Source organism: Plectropomus leopardus, chromosome 14 (assembly GCF_026936395.1).
Source record: "Plectropomus leopardus strain MGB_pleo_1.0 chromosome 14, ASM2693639v1, whole genome shotgun sequence".
In the NCBI taxonomy this organism is placed as follows: domain Eukaryota; kingdom Metazoa; phylum Chordata; class Actinopteri; order Perciformes; family Serranidae; genus Plectropomus; species Plectropomus leopardus.
This window is the reverse complement of record NC_142189.1, coordinates 27,973,711-27,986,520: the sequence shown is the minus strand read 5'-3', so window position 1 is coordinate 27,986,520 and position 12,810 is coordinate 27,973,711. Positions and strand designations below refer to the sequence as shown.

At 39.7% G+C, this 12,810-nt stretch overlaps 1 protein-coding gene across 1 annotated transcript; it reads left to right on the top strand.

Moving 5' to 3' along the window:
* Positions 1-1,100: 1,100 nt before the first annotated feature.
* LOC121953224 (tubulin beta-4B chain-like) lies at positions 1,101-7,886 on the top strand. Its single transcript, XM_042500182.2, has 7 exons — positions 1,101-1,256; positions 1,454-1,562; positions 3,108-3,218; positions 3,392-3,636; positions 4,395-4,717; positions 5,387-5,731; positions 5,855-7,886. Exons 1-7 carry the CDS (start codon positions 1,200-1,202, stop codon positions 5,997-5,999), a joined length of 1,335 nt encoding a protein of 444 aa, XP_042356116.1. The 5' UTR covers positions 1,101-1,199; the 3' UTR covers positions 6,000-7,886.
* The last annotated feature ends 4,924 nt before the right edge of the window (positions 7,887-12,810 follow it).

Sequence of the window (12,810 nt, the reverse complement as noted above, 5' to 3'; positions counted from 1 at the left end):
TTTTTTTATATAGATTTTTCCACTTTGGGTACTTGTACTTTTCATACTTAAAAGCACTTTTTCCTGAGTAAACTTGCTTACTTTTCCTCAAACAACATTTCCAATGCAGTACTTTTACTTGCAACAGAGTATTTTCAGTGTAGTGTTAGCCCTTGGACTTAAGTAAAGGAACTGAGTACTTTCTCCATCACTGGCGTTTACAGAAAATAAACTGAGCAGGTGGAATACTTTCTTCCTGGATGAATTAGTGAAGAATTTCTGGCTTTGTTTTCGAAGCTCCTGGCGATGTCCTGCAGAGCTTCAATCTGTGACACTACATGTAATGTCAGTTAGTTATGGAGGAGGAAAAACATGGAATTTGAATTGACTTATTTGATTTAATTTGATAAAAATGTTATTCATAGATGTAAAAACCTTAAGGTCAGGCCCACAACAGATTGAATACATATACCTACCAACCATAGATTTTAATGACACCAGCAAACACCTCTGTGCATAAGGTGAGGTAAATTGTAAGGCTCTCCACTACCCTCTTGTGGCAAAGGAAGCTACATCAGTTTTTTATTAATTTTATGGTGACATCATGTAGGTTTACTTAAGAAAACTTGCAGCTTGATGAACATGAAAAAACAATGACTTATCATTATATCATCAGAGAAAACAAGTTCTTAAACTCTGGTATTGATGATCAATTCAACTTTATAGAATCTTCTTTATTGGCATGAATGTTTGTAAAAACAATATTGCCAAAGCCACATTTATGGTCTCGATTTTCCCATTGTGATCTTTCTGGATTTGAGCAGCAGGTGGGCTCGTGTATTAGAAATTAAGCCAAAAAATGAAAATAATTATAAGATTTGGGTTGTTAAACTCAGTTATTCTATACATGTAGTCCCACCTGCTCCAAGAACAAAGGGAGTGTCACTGCGGAAACGCTGTTGTGCATCAGATACTACTTTGTGTTACCAAAGCAACGCAACGCCTATCGTACTATCCAATCAAAATTCAAAACCAAGTTTTCTCGACCAATCAGATCTCTGATAAGCTTTGACTGACAGTTAGTCGGTCCAATAGTGTTACTTGGCCGGTTGCAGCTGGCAGCGGTCCTACCTTCTCAGGTTAGTCCGTTACAGGAGCGCAACAGAGTGTAAACTTCGTCTGTTTCTGTCGTTGTTTGGAAGTTTTCAAATACAACCAAAATGAGGGAAATCGTTCATCTGCAGGCAGGCCAGTGTGGAAACCAAATTGGAGCAAAGGTTAGAAAAACTTTGGTTTGAAAGTTAAGTCTTAACTCATTGAAAAAGAGCGTGAATGTTAAATATGGATTGGGCGGGTTGATAAACTAAGCTAATGATAGCCTTGGTGTGTAAACAGCCATGGGCTTGAGTCGTGGGGATAAAACTTTCTGTATAGCCAGTTCATTTCACGGTGGCTCTGTAATCTCTTGTTCTAGTTCTGGGAGGTGATAAGTGACGAACACGGCATCGACCCGTCCGGGACATACCATGGGGACAGCGACCTGCAGCTGGAGCGAATCAACGTGTATTACAACGAGGCAACAGGTTGGCTTCTCTTTGCTCTACTACAGCGTTAGATAATCTAGTTATATCATTTCTAAGAGAGACAGTGTAATTCAATACCACGCGGAAGGCTTGTTAGTACCGTGGGCATCCAGCAGGGGATCCTTATCCCCCTGGAAGACACAAAAACTCAGCCCTGAAGCCAGTCTGTCCTGCTCCGCTGTCCTTCCTAGTTACTGTCTGTTTCCATGAGAACTTACAACAGACCCCCACCTGATGATATCATCCCAAACAAATATGAGAGCGTTCACTTACTGTAATAAAATTTGAGGTCCTATACAAGCGACTAACCTTGTTTGTTTTTTGGTAACTTTATAAATTGAGACATTATGTTCTCAGGGAATGAAGATAGCATAAGGTTAAGTAGGTGTTGTAGTAGAAAATGATAAAGCATACTTTTCTAAACAAATTACAAACCACTTTTGTGTATAGGTGTTGGGCTTTTTTTTTTTTTAGCATGGCTGGATAATGAGAGAATGGGCCCCTTAGCACAAATATGTAAAAGGCCCCACCTCCTCTAGTGCGAAATAGCAAGATACCTGTAACCCTTTCCACCAAAATTAGCATGTGTATGCATGTTTTTTTTAAACACTGGAAAAACTGCTTAAAATCAGCAAGAGACCAGAGCTGTGTACATGGCTCTGCAGTAGACGAGCACCTTTCTGCTTTTTACTGGTGTGTCATGCTCGACAACATGGACAGCCTGAAAACAGGTTATTAAATAGCAGAAAGCAGCACGGAGGCCGATGAAAATACTACAACAGTTCCTTCTTTTTGACTCAGTCTTTTTGTCTCATTGCATCTTGCCAGTGAAGAGGCTAAAATTAGTGTGTTCACCCTGGTGTTGTATTCCCATCACTGCAGAGCGATGGAGCGGAGCTGATAAATACCTGTGACTACTGTAGAGTCATTTTACCAGGATGTGAATCCCTATTGTAATCTTTCCCATTACATACAAAAGCCAGATGTTAGTGGGTATTATGTGTAGAGGGAAAGGGGCTATGTGATTTTGTGGTGGTTCTGCCTCTTTTTTGTAGTTGTTTTGTGCCTCTTTGTAGTTGTTATGCATCTTTTTGTGGTTTTGTGTATCTGAGGAAATATCGTGTCTTCTGTGGTTGTTTTTCCTATTTTTTGTAGATCTTTTATGTCCCTTTTACATTTCTTTGTGGTCCCTTTGTGCTAATTTGGAGTCTCTTCCTGGTCAGTAATTTGAGTGACATTTTACAGATGAAGGATAGGGGTGGGGTGGGGAACTGGGCTTGTGCCCAGCAGGCCTGTTTAGTAATCCATCCATGCTTCTTTGGTTGTTGCTCTACTGTAACCCTCTGCTGTAAGCACACAAGGCTGAATTGACATGCCATTCAGATGTTACAAAAATAATAAAATGTTTCGCTTTGTTTGGTCAACATTTCAAAAGGGCAATCATTTCATGCATACTAACAAAAAGAAGAAAAGCTGTAAAAGAGTAATCAGCACTGTGTGCAAATAGTTTCATAATAATTTGTCCACTTGTGTTTCATTCACCAGGTGGCAAGTATGTCCCCCGTGCAGTGCTGGTGGACTTGGAACCAGGCACAATGGACTCTGTGAGGTCTGGTCCCTTTGGCCAAGTCTTCAGACCAGACAACTTTGTCTTTGGTGAGAATTTGATTGGAAGCAATTGTTGTGTATCAGGTAGTTTAAGGAGCCATTCTCTCACCGTGAGTAAATTGTGTTTTACTTTGCAAGTATGATGAAGTCATATTTCATGTAGATCCAGGAGGTGCTGATACCACAGTTGTTAAAGATTTCTACATTTTTATGTAACACAGGTCAGAGCGGAGCAGGTAATAACTGGGCTAAAGGCCACTACACTGAGGGAGCCGAGCTGGTGGACTCGGTCCTAGACGTGGTGAGGAAGGAGGCAGAGAGCTGCGACTGCCTACAGGGCTTCCAGCTCACACACTCCCTCGGAGGAGGCACTGGCTCCGGCATGGGCACACTGCTCATCAGCAAAATCCGAGAGGAATATCCAGACCGCATCATGAACACTTTCAGCGTGGTGCCTTCACCCAAGGTTCATTTATTACATGGGCATATTTTGAAATTAAAAATATTTGTCATTACACATGCTTCTCTGCGCTTTAGTCAGTGTTTTTAAGATCACGAGAAACCTGGAATAGTCATGGAATTTGCAAATAGCTAATTCGAGGCCTGGAAAAGTTTTGGAAAACTAAATATACCCTGAAAGTTTTGGAAAAGTCATGGCATTTAGGTTTTTTTTTAAACCTTTATAATAACACATGATGTGTTCAAGGACCTTAAGAATTGTTTCTGGCTGTGATAAATGGTATAACTTTTGGTGTTTTAAAAAAAAAAAAAGATATATTTTTTAAGAAAACAGGCGTGTAAAGTATGCTTTCTTATAATAAAAAAAATCAAAAGTTTTAAAAGAAAAAAAAAACAAACATTTTTTTAAAATTGCCACAGAAATGCCTAACATGCCTCCGGAGGCTGATAAAATAATATAATAAAAAACATAAGTCCCTCCCCAGTGCTTAAAAAAATTATGTCATGCCTCCCCCTTTTTGTAACACCCCCCCATAAATAACAAATCCCTAAATTATATTCAGATGTTCAACAATATTTTAAAAAGCTATTATGTATCGAAAACAACTGATAAGGAGTATTGATGCTCATTTCAAATAATTTATGGTCCTGTAAATTTGCTTCAAAGTCCTGGAAATTTTTTGGTAAAAATGTGTATGAATCCTGTGTAATGCTGGTCCCTCTTCCTCCCTTTGTCTCGTCTTTCTTTTCACTCTCTCAATCCAGGTGTCGGACACGGTGGTGGAGCCATACAATGCCACCCTCTCCGTGCACCAGCTGGTCGAGAACACAGACGAGACCTACTGCATTGATAATGAGGCCCTGTATGACATCTGTTTCCGCACGCTGAAGCTGACCACGCCCACCTACGGAGACCTCAACCACCTCGTCTCAGCCACCATGAGCGGTGTGACCACCTGCTTGCGCTTTCCTGGCCAGCTCAACGCTGACTTGAGAAAACTGGCCGTCAATATGGTGCCCTTCCCCAGGCTGCACTTCTTCATGCCGGGCTTTGCCCCGCTGACCAGCCGGGGCAGCCAACAGTACAGGTACAGAGGCAGGAGCTTACAGCCTCCTTCCCACTGCACAAAAAACCCGCAAACACCCACAAACACCTGGCTTTTTAACACAATGGGAACATGTACAATTAGCATTCACACCTGGGTCCACTGACTCTGCAGTAGTTATGGGTATTTATCGACTCCAGCTCCACTCGGCTTGATGAGAATACAACAACCAGGTGAACGTGCTAATTTTAGCCACTAAACTGTCGAGATGCAGTGACACGTCTCAACTAAATACCGTCCATCTCCACCTAAGCAGCGCTGAAACATCGCTCCAAATTAGTCTGTACGGAGTGTGAAAGAGAGACTGAAAAAGTAAGTAATGTATAGAGACATGACTACTATTCTGTTGTCACAGGCCTTCATCCATTCTCATTTCTACTGTTAGCCTGTTTGCTGGCCAGTCCGTGACGCCAAACATGACACACAAACAAAAAAAACCCAACTAAAATATACAGAAAGGCATACTCATCTGCTGCAGAGCCGTATACACAGCTCTGTTCTACTGGCAGTGGGAGTTTACCCATGTTTAAAAAACCTGCAAGCACATGCTATTTTGGGTGGAAAAGGGTATTAGGGGCTGTATCAGACCCTCAAGTTGCATTTTAATGAATTTAAAAATAAGTCTTTAATGAACTTTCTGCCTTTTACTAGGGCATTGACAGTTCCTGAACTCACCCAGCAGATGTTCGATACCAAGAACATGATGGCTGCCTGCGACCCACGCCATGGGCGCTACCTCACAGTTGCTGCCATCTTCCGAGGCCGCATGTCCATGAAGGAGGTGGATGAGCAGATGCTGAATGTGCAGAACAAGAACAGTAGCTACTTTGTGGAGTGGATCCCGAACAACGTCAAGACGGCCGTCTGCGACATCCCTCCCCGGGGCCTCAAGATGGCCGCCACTTTTATCGGCAACAGCACAGCCATTCAGGAGCTGTTCAAGCGCATCTCGGAGCAGTTCACCGCCATGTTCCGTCGCAAGGCCTTCCTCCACTGGTGAGTAAAAGAAGACTGATGTTAGGACAGTGGGGAGAAGTTCCTGTACTTGTGCTGGCCTGTTCTTACCCAGAATTCATACACTAACAATAGCTAATTCGTCAAAACGCAATCATATTTCAGGTACACGGGCGAGGGCATGGATGAGATGGAGTTCACAGAGGCTGAGAGCAACATGAACGACCTGGTGTCCGAGTACCAGCAATACCAGGACGCCACTGCTGAGGAAGAGGGCGAGTTTGAGGAGGCTGAAGAGGACATGGCCTAGACACTGACTGTGACCTTCTGTTACTATGCAACAGTTAAGGCAGGGCAATATGCTTCAAAAATCATAGTAGAATTAATAATGATTGGCTTAAAAGCAGTAATTTGGACAGTTCAAAATAATTTATCAGTAATTCCACTGAAAGTCATCAATTGATAACATTGAACTCCAGTCCAGCCTTAACGGGAGTGAAAAGGAGTTCTCCAGCCTTGGTTTTTACATGTTGTCTATTGTTTTCATATTACTTTTTGCTGTTGGCAGGTCTCGTCTGCCTTCTTACTTTGATATAAATGTTCTCAATCTTTCCTGTTTTTTTTGTTTGGAGGATATCATTTGACCCTCACTCCCACTGAGTGGCAAACATTTAAGCATCTGTCTTTATATAGAAAACAAAAAAGGTAGCTGAAGCAAAAGGAGTTTTTGGACAGATGACTGCACAAAGATTAGCGGTTTGCATTACTTATGAGTTTTTATATGCAGTCTATGGTCTCATCATATTTCAGAGTTTACAGACTGAATGCCCAGATTGTCGCAGATCAGTTTAACTCCATGTGTTTCCAGCTCTGTCTATTCAGAGCAGGCACCTGGTGACCTTGTTTGTTCACTCAGTGGTGGTGTTGTGAAGTAACTAAATTATTGTTTTTTCCTTGTCTTTTTCAAGCTGCAGGTTTTATATGTATTTTTGATGAAGTAGAATAAAACACTGACCAGCTCAAGGCACTCATTCTGAATTGCTCTGTTTGATGTGGAGTGTAATTCTCAAATCTTAATGAAATCATCTCATTTAGCAAGAAAATTCCTACTTGCGCTAAAAGACTGTTACTTATAAATAGTGTCAGGAACTGGTCACTGCTACATCACTGTGTTAGTACTGAGATGTTACTGACAAAAAGTACAGATGGGTTTGAATAAAGATTTTATGAAATGGTGTTACACTGTGTAGTCATTCATGACTACACAGCGTAACTTAAATCGCAACTTAATTAAAACTAAACTTGACCATGACAGATTTTTATCATTTAAATTACAACAAGTGTGTTGGCTTGATTTAAGCTGCTCAAGTGCAGACTTGTTCAGATGAGTGATAGAAATGTTATGTAAAGTTTCTGTTAGTCAAATTAAAGGAAGTTATCTGGCAGAACAGATAACATCCAACATCCTTGTTCATCTCCTCTCACTTCATCAGATTAACGGCTAAACTTTCCTTTAACCCTCACGAAGTCACACGGGCTCACTGAGATTGGACACAAATAACCCAAATCTTTTAGTTTAACCTCAATAAAAGTGAGTCATTTGAAAGTCATAATATCAGAATACATAGAGATTTTTATTTTAATTTAAATGCTTGAATCTTCCAGAGAGCCATATTAGGAACATATTAATAAGAGTTTATGGGTAGACATCACCAGCCTTCATGCAGAATAATCACCTGTAAATTGCAGTAGAAGGAAAAATCAGATAACACGCAGACCTCACATTAAACTTCCTGTTCCCTGTATTTACATACAGACAAAAAATGGTCAGAGAAACTAAGATAAGTGTTTTTTTTCTGAATTACCAAGCTGCAAAGGTGAATCTGTCTCACATCTCGATTGGGGTTATCTATGAAAGCTTAAGATGAGGGAGATTTGAACACAAAGTCTGAAAAATCTGATCACTGCTGACAATTACAGATGTTAATTTAAAAAAGGAAAGTGAGATATGACTTGAGCATGCTATTCTAAGAATTCAAAGAAAACACAACTCTATCTTGTACATTTAAGTTTATCATGAATTTTGTTAAGATTGTGTTTTTTTCAACTGGGATGACACAAAAATACTATTTTGTGCGAACACAAAGGCGCATGTTATGATTTAGCACTTAAATAAAACATTAAAGTTATATAGGTACATGGTGGTACATGTGTTTAGATTTGTCCTGTGTGCTGCTGCCTTCTGTAGTGTATGTGTGCTTCTACTTCTACTTCTGCTGCTTTATCTTGTCCATAACTTTCTAGATCTTTTTGCATTTGTATTCTTGTTTCTCCCAGGCAGTGATATAAAATATTAATAAAATGATGAATACAAATTCAACTTATACAAGATAGATAAGGGGAAATTAAAAGAAATTAGTGAAGAAAGTCAGGTGAGTGTAGACGTATCCCCCCCACCCCCACCCCGAAAAGCAGCACCAGAGGCATGCAAATGAATGAATATATTCACCATTTTTAAATCCACAGCGAGTCGTTTGTAAATGTCCGGAGCAGCAGATGGAGATGGGGGAACAGCTGGAGGTGTAGAAGCAGTGGGGACAGCTGGGACATCTTGACAGAGAGATGATGATGATGGGTCTCTGCTGGATAACTAAATAATATAAAATAAATAGAATAACTCATCATAAAGATCACACAGTGCCACTGCTTAAGGTAATGCCAATCAAACAAACATGTCAGTACCTTTGCAAAATGAAATCCACACACACAATTGTGTTCCTCCAAACAGAGATTTCTGGCCTCTGTGCTGGAGCGGACACTTCTTCATCTGGAAGATAGCAAACAACACAAATACAACTGCAACACACACTTCATATTATGCAGCAGCCACAACGTGTTTACTGTAACTTGATTTAAATGAAAGAGTTTTACCTTCAGATTAAGATCATTTCCGCTGTGTTGATACTGGCCTGTTTCCTGCTTCACAGAGTCAAACTCATGATGTGGCAGCAAACCTCTGAGCCTGGCCATCCACTCTTCATCACATCAAGTATTATTAAAGAGCATTTATCATCACTCTGCTAATTACTGCTGGCCTGTTTTCTATTGCAGTCTGACTGGTGCATCATTATATTATTGGAATTAGTGTAAAGAGATAGAGATCTGCACACCAGGAAGCTACCATTAAAGGATTTTATTCTGCAAAACAAGCAATGTTTTGAAGCATTTAAAGCATTGAATTATACAATATATCAATGTGAAAGTACATAACACAGCTTAAGATGAGGGAGATTTGAACACAAAGTCTGAAAAATCTGATCACTGCTGACAATTACAGATGTTAATTTAAAAAAGGAAAGTGAGATATGACTTGAGCATGCTATTCTAAGAATTCAAAGAAAACACAACTCTATCTTGTACATTTAAGTTTATCATGAATTTTGTTAAGATTGTGTTTTTTTCAACTGGGATGACACAAAAATACTATTTTGTGCGAACACAAAGGCGCATGTTATGATTTAGCACTTAAATAAAACATTAAAGTTATATAGGTACATGGTGGTACATGTGTTTAGATTTGTCCTGTGTGCTGCTGCCTTCTGTAGTGTATGTGTGCTTCTACTTCTACTTCTGCTGCTTTATCTTGTCCATAACTTTCTAGATCTTTTTGCATTTGTATTCTTGTTTCTCCCAGGCAGTGATATAAAATATTAATAAAATAATGAATACAAATTCAACTTATACAAGATAGATAAGGGGAAATTAAAAGAAATTAGTGAAGAAAGTCAGGTGAGTGTAGACGTATCCCCCCCACCCCCACCCCGAAAAGCAGCACCAGAGGCATGCAAATGAATGAATATATTCACCATTTTTAAATCCACAGCTAGTCGTTTGTAAATGTCCGGAGCAGCAGATGGAGATGGGGGAACAGCTGGAGGTGTAGAAGCAGTGGGGACAGCTGGGACATCTTGACAGAGAGATGATGATGATGGGTCTCTGCTGGATAACTAAATAATATAAAATAAATAGAATAACTCATCATAAAGATCACACAGTGCCACTGCTTAAGGTAATGCCAATCAAACAAACATGTCAGTACCTTTGCAAAATGAAATCCACACACACAACTGTGTTCCTCCAAACAGAGATTTCTGGCCTCTGTGCTGGAGCGGACACTTCTTCATCTGGAAGATAGCAAACAACACAAATACAACTGCAACACACACTTCATATTATGCAGCAGCCACAACGTGTTTACTGTAACTTGATTTAAATGAAAGAGTTTTACCTTCAGATTAAGATCATTTCCGCTGTGTTGATACTGGCCTGTTTCCTGCTTCAGAGAGTCAAACTCATGATGTGGCAGCAAACCTCTGAGCCTGGCCATCCACTCTTCATCACATCAAGTATTATTAAAGAGCATTTATCATCACTCTGCTAATTACTGCTGGCCTGTTTTCTATCGCAGTCTGACTGGTGCATCATTATATTATTGGAATTAGTGTAAAGAGATAGAGATCTGCACACCAGGAAGCTACCATTAAAGGATTTTATTCTGCAAAACAAGCAATGTTTTGAAGCATTTAAAGCATTGAATTATACAATATATCAATGTGAAAGTACATAACACATAATAAATATCATCAGGAGCAAATATCAGGAGCACAAACACAGCATGCACAACACAGCTGTGTGTGTGTCGTGATTTTAGGCACTATCTCTCTCTCTGTATATATGTACATATATATATATATATATATATTTGTTTTTACATGGAGATTTTCTTGTAGTTCTGTGTCTCTACACAAAATCAGCACACCTATAATGACACTAAGGAAAATGTTAGCCAAGTATACTTTACCTCATGGTAAAATAACACAGCCCTTTACCTGTGAGGAGTTTTACAGCTCCACACTATAAGGAGAACTGAACCGCCAACCCCAAACATGTGCCATCACTTCCAACTCACAAGCCATCGGAAACCAAACGGGAATGTTTAAAGTAGGTCTGACCAACTCAGAGTGTTGCCTGCACACCTACGTAGCAGTCGCAAGGTCTGTATTATGACCCCTGCTCCTTCCTCCCTCCTTGCAGCGGGCCAGAAGCAGATGGCTCGTGGCGTTCCAGCTGCTCCCCCGGTTCCTCCGTCTCCATCTCAGCCTCCTCGCACGAGGCTGTTAGAGAGAGGGGCAGAGGAGGAAAAGGTACAAACAAGTCAAACAACTTCAGTGAGAAGAATGAGACAAGTCATTTGGGTTGTGGCAGGTCCATGAGGTCACTCTGACAACAGAAGACCATTCACAAGTCGGTCGTGTTTTTTTTTTCAAGGACATAAATACATCCACGTCAACTTTCTCATGTTCAAAGTCTGTGCACTAAAAATGCCGACTGGGATTCTTCAGTTAGTCATTTCCTGTATTGTGCTGGAGAGGATACTTCTCAATCTGAAAGACATTAAACATCGCAAATACTACTGCAATACAAAATTCACATGTACTACAAAGTGTTTGCTAGAACCTGTGTTAAAATTCCCAGTTTTACCTTCTGATAAAGATATTTTCTTCTGTCTTGATACTGGCCTGTTTCCAGCTTCAGAGAGTCAAATTCCTGTGGCAGCAAACCTCCTGCGCCTCGCCGTCCACTCATCATCAGAACCATTATTATTAAAATAACATTTAAAATGACCTTGCTAGAAAATGCTGTCAATGTTTGTTGCAATAATATCAGGCGGTTTATCAATGCAATATCATTGTTTGAACAGGATTTGCAGCTAGAACTTGTAAATGAGATAACAGAACTTAATTTGTTCAAAATATTTTTTTGTTGTTGTAAAGTTGCCTGATGAAAATAAATATATTCTGACTTGTATGTATCTGGCATGCTTAGAGTAATTAGAGTGTGCGTCCACATAATTTTGTCCATATGGTGGACCTGTTAATGGTGGACCTGTTGATCACTAAACCATCTAAACTGTGTTGCTGCTGAACTCGCTCTGATGACTCAATAACAGACAGAAATGGCTTTAGGACTTGTGTTGTAACAAATGATTCTGGTGTACACTGTTTACATAAACTATACCTTGCTGACTTTGCTGCTACTAATCACACCACTGTGTCACTCTTACCTTGTCATTTCACAGTTTTTATTTTATTTCTATTCAAATTTCTTTTTTACTTACCTGTATATCTTGGATTTTCACCGTACCATTAACCTGTTCATTTATGAGCCTCACCGTTGACCTTTTGACATTTCTGGCATTGTCTCCTTTTTTTTTGTACCTCATTGATAATCTTTAGTTTATTTTTAGCTTTATTTGCATGTTATATATTTGCACTCTCTTCTTCTTTGTAGTGCAACTGTTGTACAAAAAATTCCCTCCCCACAAAACAAAATACTATCTTTTTACCTTCTCTATATATCTGTGACTATTTCTTTGCTGCAACACCTGAATATCCCCTCTGGGAATCAATGGAGGCTTATCTTATGAATCATTTTATTATGGACATTATATGTTGAGTAAATTATCAACAGCTTGTTCAGCTAATCACTTGGTTTGTAAATGCAATGCATCCTTTTATCAGGAGGATTCTGGCAGCAGCAGCTGATCAGCACAGAGACACACAGACAGGTGAGCTGCAGGCTCTCAGGTGAGCTCTGATGTCATCAGCTACCTTCAGACTGCAGGAAAATCACATTTGTTTCTCAAATCAGATCCTGAAGACAGACTGTCTACACTGTAATCTGACACTAATCAGATTTACTGGACATAATGTTGAAGAAAATGGAAAGGTACGGTGTATGAGGTGTGATGCTAGATTGGCTAAAAAGCTATGTGGGGAACAGACAGCAGTTTGTACAGATGGGTGACTTTAAGTCAAATTGTCTGAAAATTACTTGCAGGGTCCCACATGGCTCAGTTTTTGGACCAAAATTGTTTGTTTTATACATCAATGACATCTGCAAGGTATCAACTATTCTGAGACGACACTAATAGATTTCGTGATGAGAAAATTTGGAAATGGTATCAGCTAAAGTGACTAAATTAAAAGTATGGTTCGATTAAAATAAACTGTCTTTAAATTTTGAACAAAACTAACTTTATGTTGTATGGAAATCGTAAG